The sequence below is a fragment of the Cornus florida genome, unplaced genomic scaffold (assembly GCF_030987335.1).
Source record: "Cornus florida cultivar Cherokee Brave unplaced genomic scaffold, ASM3098733v1 CherokeeBrave_3.0.0_Hap2_Chr04, whole genome shotgun sequence".
Classification (NCBI taxonomy): domain Eukaryota; kingdom Viridiplantae; phylum Streptophyta; class Magnoliopsida; order Cornales; family Cornaceae; genus Cornus; species Cornus florida.
Window position 1 is genome coordinate 30,464,091 of NW_026775574.1, and position 18,982 is coordinate 30,483,072.

At 35.3% G+C, this 18,982-nt stretch overlaps 2 protein-coding genes across 2 annotated transcripts; one reads left to right on the forward strand and one right to left on the reverse strand.

Moving 5' to 3' along the window:
• The first annotated feature begins 4,635 nt into the window (after nt 1-4,635).
• LOC132303102 (protein neprosin-like) lies at nt 4,636-10,195 on the forward strand. Its single transcript, XM_059800189.1, has 7 exons — nt 4,636-5,353; nt 5,438-5,524; nt 5,651-5,884; nt 5,980-6,144; nt 6,766-6,819; nt 6,976-7,122; nt 9,575-10,195. The coding sequence occupies exons 1-7, from the start codon at nt 5,138-5,140 to the stop codon at nt 9,950-9,952; spliced, it is 1,281 nt and encodes a 426-aa protein (XP_059656172.1). The 5' UTR covers nt 4,636-5,137; the 3' UTR covers nt 9,953-10,195.
• Nucleotides 10,196-12,315: 2,120 nt separating this feature from the next.
• Nucleotides 12,316-16,630, reverse strand: LOC132303101 (large ribosomal subunit protein mL101 (rPPR4)). The gene is made up of 2 exons (XM_059800188.1): nt 16,218-16,630; nt 12,316-13,851 (listed from the first exon to the last, which is right to left on the reverse strand). Exons 1-2 carry the CDS (start codon nt 16,443-16,445, stop codon nt 12,604-12,606), a joined length of 1,476 nt encoding a protein of 491 aa, XP_059656171.1. The 5' UTR covers nt 16,446-16,630; the 3' UTR covers nt 12,316-12,603.
• Nucleotides 16,631-18,982: the final 2,352 nt, after the last annotated feature.

Genomic DNA, 18,982 nt, shown 5'->3' on the forward strand with positions numbered 1-18,982 from the left:
ACAGGCCAAGTACGTTTGTTAAATGGAATCCATCTCATCAACCTATTCATACCATGCCGCAGATCCAGTCGGCACAGATGCCACCTGCACAATCGATGTCCATTCCAGTGACACAGCATGTGTAGAATCTAGCTACTGTGGTTGTTCCTCAACACGTTTGTCTGATGATTTTACTAACACTTTGTATCATTTTGGGTCTTGTCATGGTACGGCTCAGACTAGTGAATCAAGAAATCAGCCGTACTTTTCACCCAATACAATTTACCAAAATACTCAGCCACATCCTATCATTCCTCAAAGGCCGCCTCAAGTTTTTCCTATGGCAGGCGGGGGGCAATGTAACGACCAGAACCCTTGGATCCGAACCGTTAACCGGGTCCTTACCCAAACCTGAGGTCATCTAAGTCAAACCCATCATTTCTAGTGTCAAAACACCATTCTTAAGTCATAATTATGCTTTACAAAGGCTCTATGCGACTTCCCATGACTTAGAATGAATTATACCTGAAAAAAAAAAAAAAAAAAAAAAAAAAAAAAAAAAAAGCCACCCAAGTAGCAACAATTCGGTCAATTGAAGTGGAGCTTCAGTCGGCCGAAGTGAACACCCCTGTACCGGTCAACCGAAGTGGTCATTTCGGTCATCCAGTTGTGACCCAAACAATGGTTGAGGCTACTGGAAGATTCAATCAGCAGAAATAGGCATTTCGGTCGACCGAAATAGCTCTACGAGCTATGGTTCAGCTACTGGAAATGCTGAGAATAAAAAAATTGTGCAATGGCTTGGGTGGAAGTCTTGAAAGCAAATCTAAACCTGTTTTAAAACACTGCAACATAATATACTACATGTCATGATTATATATATATATATATATATATATATATATATATATATATATATCTCAACATTTTGATACAATACAACTTCATCCTTCCCATTCAAGTAAGAAATAATACATGGTCATTACATTTAGTCCAATTTACATCAAGATGGTGTCAAAACACATAGTTATATTACAAGGTCATACTACACAATTTGAATACATTTTCTAGGTGAAGCTTTACAACAACAACAAAAAAAAAAAAAAAAATGGCTCAAAATACAAAATATACTCCTAATCTCCTCATGCTTGTGGTGGATTGTCATCCACCACCTTCTTTCCATGACCTGAAAAAATGAAATATAAAGGTGTGAGCGGAATTGTTCAGTAGGTGGTGCCTAAGACACACCTCTTGCAACCCCGTGAATCTAAAAAATGAATAGAAATAGGGAGAACGAAATCATGCTATGCCGGGGAGAATACCGTACAATTTCAAGGTCATAAGTAACAATGTCGTGCCATGGAATGCAATGCCATGCTATGTTGCTCCCACTTTCGAAATCCATTCCATTCATCACTTTTCAAACCGTTAACACAACCCATCCCATAATGACCCCATAGATATACGAGAGAAGGATTGGTTACTGTCCCTGACCCATGGTAACCCCATGGCGTCATTTGGGGCTCAGATAACTTAACCACGTTAGGGCAATCTCGCTAATTCCCTCTAGGTCACATTAATGCCATGAACCCTTGGTGACCCCCAGGCGTCCGAGTTTTCGCAAAACCCTTTATCAAAATTTTTCCCACAGTCCCGTTTTCTTTCATTTCAAATCAATTTCCCTTTTTCATGCTCAATGTCATGCATGAATGTATCATGCTTTCCAATGCCATGACAATAGAAGATTTTATACTACGCAAACCAACATGCTTCCGTATAGAAATTTCTAATGGATTAAACATAATAGGCATGAGATACAACCACTTAAGCATGCTCTTTCATACAAACCAAATAATACACATATTCATATACTTCACACACAATAATTAGATCATTTAAAGGAAAATATCAACACAATTTAAACATGTTAGGCAACAATTACCAAGAATTAACTCACAAAAGTTTAAGAATGTATGGATTTGAGATCCCTACCTCCAAAAATGCAAAAACTCCCAATTTGTGCCCTAATTTCGAAAATCAAAGGTTGGCCAAAGTGGTGCTTGGCTCCTATCATAGTGTAGATCTCAACGAGCTCTCCGATTTGCTGCAAACGGCACCAACAAACTCACATAATTGAGAGAGTAATTGAAGATTGAAGTTTGTGAAGAAAAGAAAAAGAAAAGGGAAGAAAAGAGAGGGAGAGGGAGCTTTACGGGGAGAGAGGAAAAAAAAAAATTGAGGCCAAAGATGTCCTCTTCGCCACTAAACAATGAAGTGGTGGGTCCCACCACTAGAAAATTTCTCACCATTACTTTATATATGTATAGATGCTCCATTTAAATCACAACCACACACAACATTTAAACAACAAAATTATGCACAAAATAAATGTACATGATATACAATGGACCCAAAATAAAATCCTCGTACACAACGATTCCGGTAACGGGTCCCATCCAAGACCGTCTAGCCCGAAAAATAAAAAAATGCCGAGATGGCAACCTTTGCATTTCAAGAAGTCCTGAACTTAATGAAATACCCCAACTAACTCTCGGACACACTCGGCACACCCCACGGCGTCCGATACGCAAAACGAGAAAAGAAAAAAATGCCCTCGCAAAAATAGAAAATTCCAAAAAAATGAAAATTGGTAAAAAATAGAAACATTACAGGCAAACCTTGTCGAGGGATCCTCCTGACCAAGGAAGTAATAGAGGTCGCTGGAGGAATAAACCAAACCCAAACACATGTCCAATGATGTTTGGAGGGCAACCCATAGCCAACCAACCTCAAGGATGGCCGGAGAATCACCAACCACAATTCCAGTTACCTGTTACGTGGGATAAAGGCCAGGTTGCAGAATTCTTTCAGTAAGAATTTGGACTCACTAGAAGGGGTGGAAGACCTGTCTATAGGAAAACCTGAGTTTGTAGATGAAATTGAATGTCTAAGGAATTTTAGAATTCCTAAATTTGCCACTTTCAATGGCAAAGGTGACCAATCCACCGTAGAACATATAAGTCGATTTACAGTTCAATGTGGCGAGGCAGGAGCCAATCTATGGCTCAAAGTCCGGTTGTTTCCTAATACTTTGATCGGGTATGCCTTCAGATGGTACACTAATTTGCCTGCAAATTCCATCAATAGTTGGCGTCAGTTTGAAGAAATTTTTCATACACATTTCTATTGAACTGAGCCAGAAGTTTCCATGACTAATCTTTCTAGACTTAACCAGTTGCCAGGAGAATTTATATAAACAAAACTGTCCAGATTTAGAAAGGCAAAGCACAAGTGTCATGTAGATCTTCTAGAAGTAGAATATGTCAAAATGGCTATCAAGGGTCTAGACTTTGAATTGCACAAGAAATTTGAAGGGATATAATTTAACTGACACGTGGAAGGAGTTTGGATCAAGCCAATTTCAGGCACGTGGAAGGAGTTTGGATCAAGGTCAAATTCAGAGAATTTCAATCAAAAGTGGCTGTTGGTTATATTAAAAGTAACTAATCCAGTTAGATGGAGACATGTGGCATTTGTTATAAAAGGTTTGTTTCATGCAAAATTAATAACGGATTTAAAGGAGTCCATGGGGATAGGGACTTTGAGAATTGGGAAATACTGAGAGTCCACCACAAGAAGAGCCATGCATGTATAAGGATTCTGACCAAGTCAAAAGAAGCGTGTCAGCCAATTGGAGAGTATTATCGCATACAATTCAAAACTCCTAAAAACATGCAATATAGTTCTTCTGAAAGCCACTGTATGGCCATTATTAGTCACATGTTCTAGGCCACCACTACCACCATCCGAAGAAGGAGTAGTGGCCATCATTAAGACCAAATGGTGTAGCTAATTTGAAAACACAATTTCCAATAAAAGGCACGATTGCATGATTTTGGACACGTGCAAGCTTAGAGAAATTGAAGAAAACAATAGGACAGATGGCGCAGATCTATCCAATCCACTTGGAAGCATTTGAAGTCAACAATGGAACTGCACAAAACTATGTTAACTGTCGTTTCATAATTCTATAAATAAGGCATTATATTGTTACGTAAAAGGCCTGTTCAACACACACAACTACAGCAGCATTTCAATACAATTCATATTTTCATTGCAATGCAATTCCAACATGTCTTGCTTAAGTCCTACACTTTATTGCTTTACATTCCAGTATTATACATTCAAGTCTTTTACTTTCAAAAGTAACGCATTCCTAACCAAGTAGCAATCCCGAAGTCCTTTCTCGAAGGCAAAAAGAACCCTGAGGTGTTCATTCCAGACCTCTTTACAATCGCCTGGTCTTGCAATCTTCCATCTGAAATATTGTTTGAATCTTTCTTTGAAATTATAGCAGTTCCCGGCACGCCCATTCGGTTTCATCGGAACCGACCATTTTTACAGGCCAAACAAGCATTAAAGCTAATTATAACTCATTGTACCCGAAACGGAGAGAGAAAAGCACAGGGCAGTTAACAAGGACCATCTCAGGAAGAAAACACCCAAAGCAAAGAACTTTCTGATCCCAGAATCAAAATTAATTCGTATCTGTCTCTAAAGGCAAAGTAAAGAATAATAGAAAAAGAAAAATAATAATTTCATTTCCCATTACGCCTATAAAAATTGACACAAAAGCTAAAGTTCCAGTCCTTGTACTGGAGATTGGAGACATTCCACCATCCAAACCCCTCTCTCTCTCTCTCTCTCTCACACACACAACTTTTTCTTTCAAAAATTTAAAACTAGTGCATGTTTCCATCACAACCCATTACTTATTTCAACCCACATGGGGTGAAACTCTAGAAAGCACACACAACCCATTTTTTTGTTCTCTTTTATTAGCTTAGTTGTATGTGTCAAGACATAAACCAAGTGGGCACTTGGAAAGTCTGGGTTTCTGGAGCTTTTGGAAAGTGAGAAAGTGAATTTGGATTTTTTTTTTTTTTTTTTTTTTTTTTTTTTTTTCTTAGAATGGTTAATCAGTGTAGGATTTGTTCAAAGGTCTGCTTTCATGGAAAAAAACTAGGAGTCACTAGTGTTATTTTGATCAAAGAAGAAGAGACCACCAATGTACACAACAAACACATACAAGTTGTAGTAGAATAAAAAAAAAACACACACACAACACACAATACACAAATCACAAAATTCCTCAAACATGGCTTCTAGTTGTTTCAAGATCTCCCCAATCATTCCCACTTTTGTTTGCTTGCTCTTTGTCATTTCCTCTGTCTGTCCAGTCCTGTCATCAAAATCTGGTCATCACCATCATCATTCCAATCACACTCACCATCGAAGCAAAGGGTTCAAGAAGTTGAAGATCATTAGAGCTCATCTCAAGAAGATCAATAAGCCTTCTGTCAAGACAATTCAGGTCTAATGTGCACACTTTGCTTTAAACATTTCGTATTCTCTTCTGAAGATTGCGGTTTTATAACATATTGTTTTCTTGGTGCAGAGTCCTGATGGTGATCTGATAGATTGTGTAGTATCTCGTCAACAACCAGCTTTTGATCATCCTCAATTAAAAGGGCAAAAACCAATGGTATCTGAATTTGACTACATATCAATTTGAATTCTTTTGGGGTTTTTGAAGTTCATGTTTTTGGAGTCTAGAAATCAAAATTTATGGTTCTAAAATGATGGACATTTTTATGAATTCAATATATAGGATCCACCGGAGAGACCAAAAGGGAATAAACCAATAAGCACGACATTGGAAAATTTGCAGCTGTGGACTATGTCTAATGAATCATGTCCAGAAGGAACAATCCCAATTAGAAGAACAAGTGATAAAGATGTTCTAAGAGCTAGTTCCGTTAGAAGATTCGGAAGAAAACCGCAAAGATTCGGAAGAAATCTGCGAAGACCTATTCGCAGAGACTCTTCCAGCAATGGCCATGAGGTATGTTACATTGAAAATAGAACTACATGCCATATATGCTTATTAAAGTACTAAAACACTTACACAGAGATGGATTATATGCTTATTGTTTACAGCATGCAGTTGGGTATGTAACTGGAAATCAGTATTATGGAGCGAAAGCCGGTATAAATGTGTGGGCACCCAGAGTTACTAATCAATATGAATTCAGCTTATCACAAATGTGGGTGATCTCTGGTTCATTTGGTGAAGATCTTAACACCATTGAAGCTGGTTGGCAGGTATTTTTTTTATTTTGTTTTGTAATTTTCTGATATAACTTTCATGTTATCTCATATATTTTTCTGCTAAGGAATTGAATTTGTACTCGAACTGCACAAGTGTCACCTTCTTTGCATCAAACATCAATCCAATTACCATAACAAGCATATTTGGTATAATAGTCAGAGAAAAACCAATGAATCCCTATATATATATATATATATATATATATATATATTTCTCAGAGGCATGAATTTCTTTAGAGTATATTTAATTTTGAGAGAGTTGCAAAAGTTGATATTATGAAGTTATTTTGCAACTAACCTTCTATTTCAAGGTGGTCTTTTTTTTTTTTTTTTTTTCTTTTTTTTTTTTGGGGGAAATTTTTAATTTTTAGATTATTATTTTCTTTTTGAAATTTTAATTTGTATTAAGTTGACTTTAAAATCCGGTTACATGATTTCAATGCTGTACAGTAGCTATTACAATAAGAAAGGATTGCAATGTGATACTTAAAAGACACTACAAATTAATGTATGTTGTGGCCATTTAAAGCAATAATTATATCTCAACCACCTGTAGAAAAAAATCATTGAATGGTTGTATGTAGCCATAGATGCTAAATCATTCATTGTTTACAGGTTAGCCCAGAGCTGTATGGGGACTACCGTCCCAGATTCTTCACTTACTGGACAGTAAGTTCTCTTACATTAACCCTAATTTTTAATTATATATATATATATATATATATGGGAATGTAGATTTTGATAAATAATCATTCATTTTTATGGCTGCAGAAATAATAATAATTGCTTATATGATTTTATAACTAACTGTAAAATAGTTTACAGACTGATGCATATCAATCGACTGGATGCTACAATTTGCTATGCTCCGGTTTTGTTCAGACTAACAGTAGGATCGCGGTTGGGGCAGCAATTTCTCCAATTTCGTCCTACAATCGTAGACAGTTCGATATCAGCTTATTGATATGGAAGGTAATATTTGAATTCCCATGATTATTTTTTTATTTTTTATTTTTTGGTGTGTTGATAAAATTGAATGTTCCAATTTTTTTTTTTTCCCTCCCTCAATTTCATTGAAAACTAAAATTAAGAATAACTAGAAAAACAAGATAACTTGATAGCATACTTCGAAGATATATATATGTGTGTGAGTAAGATTTTTATACCACATTCACTTACCTCTTTATAAACTTTAGGGTTTTTTTTTTTCTTTTGCAAACTAGTGAGAAGTAACTAGCGGGTAAACTGAAAGAAGAAGACTGCCAATTCTGTGTAGATTTTGAAATGTGAACCGTTTTTACCGTTAGTTAGTAAACTTTGTTTGCATTATTAAAATGGGGAAAAAGACAAATCTAGTTCTTAAAAACTCATATTCACTCGAATGTTTGTGCAATCTACAAGTGTGACATGTAATTTGTAAACCAGGATTTTGATATATACATGGTTGGTGGGTCCCAACAATATATATATAGAGAGAGAGATATCTATAGTTCTGTACAGATAAAATATTTGTAAATTAATGACTGGATATTGTGATCATCATAACACTTTTCCTAAAGTGGACATTGTGATCCTAATCATTTTCCTAAACATGTAATGTTTGATGCAAAAAATTCTCTTCTTTTTCAAGCAAAAGGGTGCATCCACTTTGTTACATGTGTATAAATAATAATGGTTTACCGTAGATGTGTTGTTTGATTCGTAACTTTTTTTCAAGAAGCTAATATTATTACACACTTACATAAATCGGTCGGTTCGATCAGTTTACACCGATATTCACTCGAATCCGATATACCTCGATCGCGATTGATACCGCAACTTCGAACCATGTTATATATACATTTTCTTCTAACATATTTCTCCTAATGTCATATTCTCTAGTATGGAAATTAAGCTCATGCTTATCTACTAAAGAATTCTACTTTCAAAATCTCAAGAAAAGTTAGCAACACCTAATATATTTCCCATAATAACTTAAAAGGGTAAAGTACATCGACACCCCATGAGATTTGCTATAAGGACAGCCATATACAAGTTGAGTCTTTTTTAGACAAAGACACACCCTTGTCAAAAAATGAATCCAAACAAGCCCTTAAATTATGAAAAGTCAATATTGCCCTATTAATTTAAATTATAACATATCATAACTTTTAAATAACATTTTTGCCCTTAGTATATCACCCCCTCTCACTTTGACATACTAAACCCAGACACAACCACCACCATCACAGAAAACCCAGCAAATGAGCAAAGCAGAAAACCCACAAACCAAAAAAACCACATCAAACGAACCATCGCTTCTCAAACCCACCACCAAACCCGCAACAAACGAACAGTCATCGCCTCTCAAATCCATCACCAAACCCACGGTGTTTGGAAGTGATGGTTTATATATATATGTGCGTGTGTGTGGATCTAGCTCCTCCGTCTGGATAGTTTTCTCCCCTAATAACATGTACGTCATCCAACGGTGAAGATTTTGCCACGTCAATTAAAATAAGAAACCCATTCATAACCCCTTTCTTTCTCCTCTCTCTATTTTTTCTCTTCCTCTTCTTGCTGCCCCAACTCCACCCACCATCGCCATCACCACCGCCCAACCCCTTTTCTCTCTCTTTCCACTCACCACCACAATCTCCACGACTCCACCCTTACCACAACCCACAACAGTAATCCCCAATTTGGCCCTTAAATCTATGCTCAGCTAGTGCAACAAGTACTCCAAAGGCGAGACCGTGGTGGTCGTCGAGTCCGACAAGAACATCGAGACCTTCTATGGCTTCTTGGCCATCATGGTAGTTGATGAGGGTGACGTCGGAGCTGCCATCGCCGAAACGGAAGACGAAACCGACCAAGCCAAACCGAAGGCCTCTAGTTCTTCATCATTATCTGAATAACCGGTACGATTCATCCTTGACGACAGATCGCCATCATCGTCGTCGTCACCGCCTCCTTGTGCTGTGTGGATATAAATATGTACGTGTCTGTATACATATATGTGTGTGTGTGTGTGTGTTAAAGAGAAGAAATTGAAGGATGAAGAGGTGGTGGTTTGATGGAATTAGTGTTGGCGATGTCGTGGGAAAAAGGACGAATGGTGTTAGGGCGGCAAGAGGAGGAAAAGAGAGAACAGAGAGAGGAGAGAAGGAAAGAAATGGGTCTCATGATTAATTATTTTTATAAATATCGTACAAGGTTAGAAAGATAATTTCAATATTCAAATTGGTCAATATAAAGGTCAAAGGGCAATAATGTCAATTCATTACATGTCAAAGGGCAATTTCAATATTCAAATTGGTCAATATAGATATTTTATGTGAATAGATAAAAAAAAGAGTAGTAGTTTGAATTCGTACCTTTTCACTGTGAAACCATGCTAGACTTCAAAATTACAACATGTTTAACTCAATATGTGGTTTTGTAGGATCCAAAGCACGGACATTGGTGGCTCGAGTTTGGGTCGGGGATCCTGGTTGGTTATTGGCCATCATTTTTGTTCACACACTTGAGAAGTCATGCAAGCATGGTGCAATTTGGTGGAGAAATAGTGAACACTAGACCATCTGGTGTTCACACAACCACCCAAATGGGCAGTGGACATTTCGCTGGGGATGGTTTCAGAAAAGCATCTTATTTTCGAAATCTCCAAGTTGTTGATTGGGGTAACAATTTAATTCCACTCTCAAATTTCAGGGTATTAGCAGATCATCCAAATTGTTACAGCATACAGAGATGGGCTAATAGGGTTTGGGGTAATTATTTTTATTATGGAGGGCCTGGAAGAAATGCCAGATGTCCCTAAAGTTTTAAAAAAAAAAGGAGTACATGGTTGCAAATTTAAGTTTTTATTTTCTTTTATTTTTATAAAAAAATTTCGAGTGATATGGATTTTTTTTTTTTTTTGTATCTTCAGTCACTTTTTGGGTTTGCTTATTCTTGTATTTTCAATTTTTTTTTTTTGTTTTCTTATAGATGATCGATTAAATATACTGCTTTTAAAAGTAGTATAAATTTGGGAAATAAATACTAAATATACCATTGTTTATGAATGGTGTCGAAAAATTTTAGAATACATACTGTACCCTCCAATATTTCAGCTATGAAAGAAATCCACCTAATAATTTAATGGTTAGAGAATTCCGAAAATTAGATATCGTAGATCTTTGAAATCAGTTCTCAATCTAATCATCATATTTTTTTTTTTTTAATTTCACTGTGGACCTTATTTTCTGGGACTTATGGTTGATACGTTATTGTCGCATTATTTTGTGCCACTTCATATGATTCATCACAATCTGGCAACGAGTGAATACTAGACACTGCAAAATGGGCTCTCATGTTAAATTTATTCCTCCATAGTTAGGTTCTCATCTGAACCATTGTGGACAAGATAAAACTTTCTCCTCAAATCCGCCCCATTCTGTCTCGCTCAAATCAGCTCGTAACCATCCAATATACAAAAATTTTAAAAAAAAATTAATTTAAACATGTAGTGATCGACCCAATAGAAATATATAACAAAGGTGGAGTGTTGGAGTATATTTGTATTGATCCGTCATGTAATATAGGATCGAGAAAAGAAGAACAAAAAATTGTAATTTCCTTCACATCTTAGATTTGGGCATCGTCCATAAAGGAGTTTAGCACTCATTTCCTTTTAATTCCAGAGAGAGAATCCTAGATAAAGAGGCAAAAAACCTACCCTGCGGGTTTAATTGCAGAAAGTGATTGTTCTTGGCATTCACAGACTCATATTTTAAAAATCCAAACATCTATTCACCCAAAAAAAAAAAAATCCAAACAATTACCTTCTATAACCAACCAATGACTTCTATTTTTCCAAAATAACATTAAAAAATAAAAAATAAAAAAAGCTATGACCAAAGAAGGCTATAATTTCACCATTTATTTATGTCCATGAGAATGCAAGCTAATTGGAAAGCTACAGCAGGGCTGCCAGAGTGGCGGTCAATGTAATAGGCCCCACCTATTGATGAATATGGATCAAGAAATCACTACCCAGTACATAATATCTCAGGCCTTCCCCCAACCCCAACAACCAAAATAGAGCTTCCATCTCATTTTAAATAAATAAAATAAATAAATAAACAGTTTAAACTTTAAACTTTAAAGGCAAAGGGATAAAAAAAAAAAAAAACAACAACAACAACAACAAAGCAGCTAATAAAGAAACATGAGCGGTGTTATACAATCATTGTGAATGCCAAAAATAAAATTGTATGGAAATGGTAACGTATGAGAAGAGGACAAAACAAAAAACAAAACAAAAAATTAGAGAGATCATTTACCTTTATACTGTAGGTCTTAAAAAATCGATCACACCATCTAGTATCAGCACTTGTCGTTGCATTCTACAGTCTTGTGTTGCTATCCGTCACAGTTCAAGCACTTGCAGAACCAAAGTAACTCGCCGTGCATTATCAGAATTCACAGGCCACAACAGCAATACAATAATTCAGAAATTCGGAAACAAAAGGAGATATTTCTGCTTCAGAGAGAAATACATCAAAAAAACATATCAACAGCCATACACTGGAGACTACATTCGATCCCCCACTGGACCACCGTATCTTTGCATGCCCATGGCTCTTGGTACTTTTAACACTCACTAGGACTTCTTTCTTCTCTTTTCTTCAATTCTATAGAGCACTCACTAGTGACTTGGCTAAGCTGACTTAGAATCACCCCAAAATCACCAATAAGCCCAGTAGAATCCAACCGAGGAGTTACACAAAGTCACAAACTAATCTGATAATGGGACAGTAGAAAAAATACGAGTACCAGATGCATAAAAGCGAGTCAACGGCATATGCTTGACTGCATTGCCAGTTAGTATACTCTGATCAGGAACCAAACAAGAGCAATTGCACGCCCAGTAATGCAAATCACAAGTAAAATTTGCAACCACAGTGGTAAAGTTGAGCAGTTCAGATACTTGAAAGTTATGCGAAGATTCTAACAGATCTAAATTACTGAAACAAACAAATAAACAGGAACTCTATTCTTTCTGGATATTCGCAACAGATGAAAGAAGTATTCAAGAATCCATTTAGAATCAGAGTTAGTCGTGCAATCAGCTTGACAACACTTGCTGGGTAACAAGACTGGATTATTGATTCATGGCAAACCCAATTCACCATCTAATTACCCAAACTGGAACTATAATTATTCCACACAAATGCCTTTGAATACAAAAATTAATCCTCATGAACAGTATAATTTCAATAAATAAATGGGACATATTTAACAGAAATTGCAACAATCCAAACCACGGAATCCATGGGATAGTCAAGGACAAGTACACAATATAACTTCTCGAGGATAAGTCAAAAGGGGGCCATTTCATTATTAAAACAGAATAGTAAATAAACCATTTTGATTCATCTGTCAAGATTTTAAAATTTTGAGAAGAAAATGAGAAATGGACAAAACTCATTCCACGCACACCACATCAAGCAACTTCTTACCTTCCTCGCTCAACTCCACATTCTCCATCTTCAGCCGGCGACGCATTATAGGATTTGTCTTTCCTGCTGCTGCATAAGTTCTAATCAATGACTGAAACACCTCCTCCCCAACCTCATCCACAGCCTTTTTCAGGATTTCCAGAAAACTTTCTGCACCCTCCACATCTTTGTTTTGCTCAAAATGCCGCATCATATTCCCAATAATCTCAGGTGATGGGACCCATTTCTTGCCATCCCCTCTACCAATGGATATTGCTTTCTCAACACAATCAGCCGCTGGTTTAAATTCCCCATTTTTCAAATAATAATCCAAAAAGATCTCCCAAGTTTTAGCATTAGCCTTGCCCCCTCTCCTCCGGGCCCGCTCCTTGAGCTCTTCAGCTTTCTCTAATAAACCCCCTTTAACATAAGCTCCTATAAGGACATTCGCAACCCTAATATCATAAGTTGAGCACCCACATTCCCATTCCCTGAAACATTTCTCAGCACCTGGTAAATCTTTTAAGTTAACCAACACTTGAATCATATTCAGATAGCTTATATTTGCAGTTTTACGAAAAGCCAGCCTCAAAGAACGCCATACCCGATAAACTTCAAGCAGATTGCCTGTTCGGCCATACAATGTAATAAGAAACTGGAAAACGGAAAGATCTCGGCTGGAATTTCTCTTCTCCAATTCCTTGAGTGCCTTCTCTGCCTTCTCAAACATGCCTGCATTAACATAAATTGATGCTAAATTGCTATAAGTTGTCCAATCACCCACAACTCGGCCATCCCTCTTCATCTCATCAATAACCCTTTCGACCCCAGAAATATCACTCTTAGCTGCAAGAGCCCTCATCCAGACATTATAGGTGTAAGAATCTGGCATGACATCGCAGGCCTTCATTTCTTGGATGATGCCTGTGATCATTTCTGGCTGGCCAGTTTTTGTGTAGAGGGTCATCAGGCTGTTATAACACATAGGACTTGAAGCTAACTTAAGTTCTTTCATCTTTTCCATTAAAGTTTCTGCTTTTTCCGTCATTAATTCCTTGCAGTAACAGTTCAGAAGAGTACCATAAGTGAGATGGTTCTTTGATGTTTCCGGCAGACCAATAAAGTAAGTTTCCGCAGCAGAAATACCTCGAGTTTTGGCAACAAGATCAAGATGTATTGCTTGATCGCTGACTGTCTTGTTCATGCCCTTTTTTCTCTCCATAGATTCAGATAGCTGTAAATCAAAACCAACATATTTAGTTGTGCAGGTCTCAAAGTACAAGTTAGTACCAACGAGCTCATCAGAAGGAGGAAAACAGAATGTTAGGAGACAAAACAAGTAGAAACCAAGAAAGAATAAAAAAACACTCAGCAAAACACTCAAGTGTCCTGAGCCAGCAACTGATTTTAATATTAAATTAACAGGTCAACAAGCCTAGATGAACTAGAGAATAAAAGTTTATTCAACATCTTTGGAACTAGAGAATAAAAGTTTATTCAACATCTTTGGAACTTTGGCTCGTATAAATCACGGAAGGAGATGATGCATGGGTTTTTGGCAAGCCAGCGAAGGGATAAATATAAGAAAGGGTAGGTTCAGATCAAGACTTCAAGGCACTCATATTAATTTTGGCATACATACACCTAAAACAGCAATGCTCCAGAATCCTTATCACTTAAAAACACTACTTTACCACTCAAGATAATAAATTATGTTACAGAACAATATGATTCAAGAATATATAAACCAGAACCGACATCTAGTGAACTTAAAATAGAACAAGAAGTGCAACACACCAACCAACAATGCACACTATACAAACACCACAGTCAATAGCGCCAGCATAAAATTCATATAATCTCCCATGACCTAATATACCAGAGATGCATCAGTTCATTCTGGATGACCTTTCAACCCAAGCATAAAATTTAATTGCATTCTTTCTAAATCACAACTACCTAGTGTACTTTATCCACCTAGAACCTCGAGGAAAAAATAAATAAATAAAAATAATATAAAGGTATACGATGTGGCTCAAGTAAGACATTTTTCAATTAAAACAAGATCCTTTATATAATGTTCACATAATATATATTAAAATTATTTTCCAGACAAAATTAGACAATATATTGGAATAAACTTTCTTATGTATGCGAATTCTAAACCCATAAATGAAAGGTCATCACCAAATATTGGTCCAGCAAATGTGGCTGCTGGAAGGCAGTATGGACACAAAACTAATCTCTAACATTACATGCACAAAATGACTACTCTTAAACTTAAACCGCATTTCCTATTCTTGATGCACCAAACATCTACCAATTTATTAAACAAAAGCCTTATCTCAAGAGCAACAGAAGAAAATTTCATTTAAGTAAAACAACAACATATTATTATTATTATTATTATTATTATTATTTTATTTTGATAAGAAAAACAACAAGATATTATCCTTTCCCAAGTCCCATGAATATTTGGTTCATCAAAGTTAACCATGTTTATAAAAGAATTTCAAGCCTATGTTACCTGGACTCAGGTACGGGTATGTGACCAAGCATCGAATGTATCAAATCCCCAATTAGAATAATACAGGGACACTGCTAAATATTCATATTATTAAATATTTTTCCTTACGTTTTAGAGAAACAACATTGTTATGTGACATAGTGTTCAAAATAGGCATTTAACTTGTTTTGAAGCAACAATATCATAAAATTGAATTATATGATATCATTTCTAAATATAAAACCAACCAAATGTGTGTCAAACATATTCCTTACCCCTGTCCGAGTGTATTCAGTCCAACATGGATATTCCACGTATCTTTGAAGAGTCCATGTAACAGAGTTTCAAACAAAGTGACTAGAGAACAACTGTGATGAACCATAAGGAAAACAAACTAAAAATGTACTGGCCTTGCAAATAATCGAATTGCCTTTAGGGACAATGGAAACCTCAACATGGCTTAGAGACAATGAAACACCCACTCTGCTCCAAGCAAATCCATTAGTAATTTGGTAAAATTTTGCCTCCCTTTACCAAACTATCAATGGTTAAGATCTTCTTCCTTCGGCTGCAGAATAGGCAAAAAAAAAAAAAAAAAAGGTACCTTGGAGAAGGGTTTTGTATCCCAAATACCTTTCCAAGTAAAAGAAGCTTCTGAATACCAATCACCACTACAGCTTGACTTCAAATTTCCCTAACAATGATGCACATAACTTCTCCTCATCAGCTTCCCCTCTTCCACTTCTCACCACTACGGTCTTAAATATTATAAGAAGAGCTAATCTTCTTGGCACCTGAATTCAATAATCAAATCCACACCATGTCTATATCCACCAAAACATCTTAATTCCAACCCATAATTAGCTTACTATATTGGAATTTCTACTTCATTGTGTTCAAAGGAAATCATTTTTACACTCCGTTAACAAGTATTTGAATCACATTTTGCCTCATCCAACCACAAATGTCAAATTATCAATTCATATAAACTAAAAATCCAAAATTTAAATTCAGAGAACAAGAAAAACTTGAAAACAAATATGAGCTGCATATATATATATATATCCATTTGTGTAGTAAGGTTGTGGAAAAACCTTTAAAGCGGGATAGTAACGGTTGCGGCTGCGAAGGGTCCTGAGGGTTTTACAAACCTCCCATTTGTAGACTCTTTTGGAGCTCTTGAGGAATTGATTGAGCTGTTGTCTGACACTGACCTCAGAGCTACCATCCTTGAACAGCCTCTTGTACAGTGCTTCTTCCAAGTACTTCTTGGATCGGTTCGCCACATTCTTTGCCCGCCCAAACTGTTGCATAAACGACATTGCTCCTCGATTCTCTCTCTCTAGGGTTATTCGTCGGACTATTTTGATCTTCGAGGGTTTGAAACCCTACTGTTGATGCTGATCTTGCAAATGAAAATGGAGCTTGGAACCCTAGCTGGTGTGCCCAATGTAACTAACACTACACTGAAGGAAGGGAAAGGGTTTTACGTGAGAGAATCAGGTAGTGCTTCAGACCAGGAGAATAAGACTGTTCCTGCTATGGGCCGAGGCAAAGACTTGTAGAATGCATCTTAATTGGGCCTTATTCATGGGCTTATGGGGCTTTGATAAAATTCTTGATTTAATTAACAACTGTGTAAGAAATGCTTTTTGCCATCTTAATTGGGCCTTATTCATGGGCTTATGGGGCTTTGATAAAATTCTCAATTTAATTCACATCTGTGTAAGAAATACTTTACTGCTTACTATTAGCTTACTAGTGATAGGATCTACTAAATAAATATTAATTTGTAGAGATAGGATTTAATAAAATAAAATATTTTTATTTATGTAATAAAGTATAATTGGTTAATGTCAGAAATGAAATAGTATATCAGTACAAAAAGTCTTTCTTGTGATTGTGGACATGCCAATCCCAAGTAATAATAGAGTTGGTGATTAATAATTAAGATAAACACTTAAAAAGAGATAATCATTTTTTTTTTCTTTTTTTTCTTTTCTTTTTCTTTATCTTTTTTTTTTTTCTTTTTTTTCAAAAGCTAACAAGATTATTTATTGTACTCTATTTATTGGAGGAGACTTTGAAAAAGCTATATGATACCACGTATATTTATTGTACAATACCCAACTGGTGGAATGTTTTTAGATCTCTTGAAAATTAATTCTCCTTTATCAAGGCAAATGAGAGTTACTTCTCTTGAAAACTCCTCTTTTTTTCCATTATCAAACTAAAATCTCCCTCGTCTTTTAAAGTAAAAATTAAATGTTCGAATTAGACACGTAAGTGTGTGAGTTTCTTAACAATACATAAAAAAAATATACATATTCGAATCGTATTCACAAATTGTGTCAAACTTTGTCAATCCTACGAACTATGTCAAACTTTGTCAATCGTACCAAAGGTGACTTGTACGCCTCAAAGTGAACTTGTATTCTTTTTTGGAACACCATGTAATTTGAAGACAGCTTGACAAACTCAACCTCTTGAGGGAGAAAAATTACTTTGTGCCCATTCAATCATGCAATGGCTATATTCCAATAGTTTATTATTGCGGTTCGAATGCACTCGTTATACGGTGCAACAAGCTTGTTGCAAGAAATTTTTTCTCCTCTGGAGAAAGATCTATAGCCAACACAAAAGAAAAATCAATATATTAAAACTTCATATTGACCACGCCTTATAGTTACTCAAATAAAAAAATTTAGGAAAAAAAAATATAGGAAGGGGCAAATTGCATAAAAACTCCCTCTACTTTTAATTTTTGGCATCAATTCATCTTTTAAAAAAAAAAATTACCTAAAACTCCTGAATATGCAATTGTTACAAAGTAATGTTCTAAAAACTAAAATGTTAGTGCTATAATGACAAAAAGGTCCCTTAATATAATTTTTTTTTAAAAATAGAACTTTAAAAAAAATTAAAAATACAAACTATTAAAGTGGTGTTATAATAACAAAAATTTTAATATTATAATTATAAAAATGTCCCTTAATATAAACTAAAAAAAATATATCTTTAAAAATAGAACTTTAAAATTTTTAAAAAAATACAAACTATTAAAGTGATGTTATAATAACGATAATGCCTCTTAATTTAAATGTTAAAAAATTAGATTTTATTTAAAATGATTTTCATTTTTGTTTTTAATAACAGTATGCCAAATGAGTTATTTTTATTAATTTTAGTCATATTAATGGACACCAATGAACAAATTTTATCATTATAACATCACTTTAAAACAATTGGATAGTTTAGGATATTTAAAAAAAATAAATAAATAAATAAATAATTGTAAGGCATTCTGTTAAAAAAATTGAAAGTGAATGAGAGTTTTATGCAATTTGCCCTGTGGAAAGATGATGTTAACACTTTGTTAAATTAAAAAAATTAAAAATTTGAGACAGCTTACATTTTTTAATATTTAAACTTACAAATTAGAGTGTCAGATTTAAGAAGTGGATTGTCAGACTTTATTGTTGGAACTCCATTATATATTGCATTTATATAATGAGCAACCACTGCTAAAATAATGTCTCTACACATAACCTTAATAAGTATGCCTATTTGATCACATGTTAAGCTAATTTTAGCAATAGCCTTTTTTTCTTTTTTTTTTTTCTTTTTTTTTTTTTTTTTTGACAACAAACAGAACATAGCATAGATTAAGAAAAAGAACACGAAGGGAGAAGAGCATTTAACAACCACGAGGGTCATATGCTCTACTCTAAATCACCACACTCGGCTTCAAGAGTCTTCTTGCTCAAAAGATGAGTTATATCATGTCCTCCACGAGGAACCCAAACAAGAGATAAACCAAAACAAAGAGAAAGCAAAGAACAAATATCATGAAAAATCA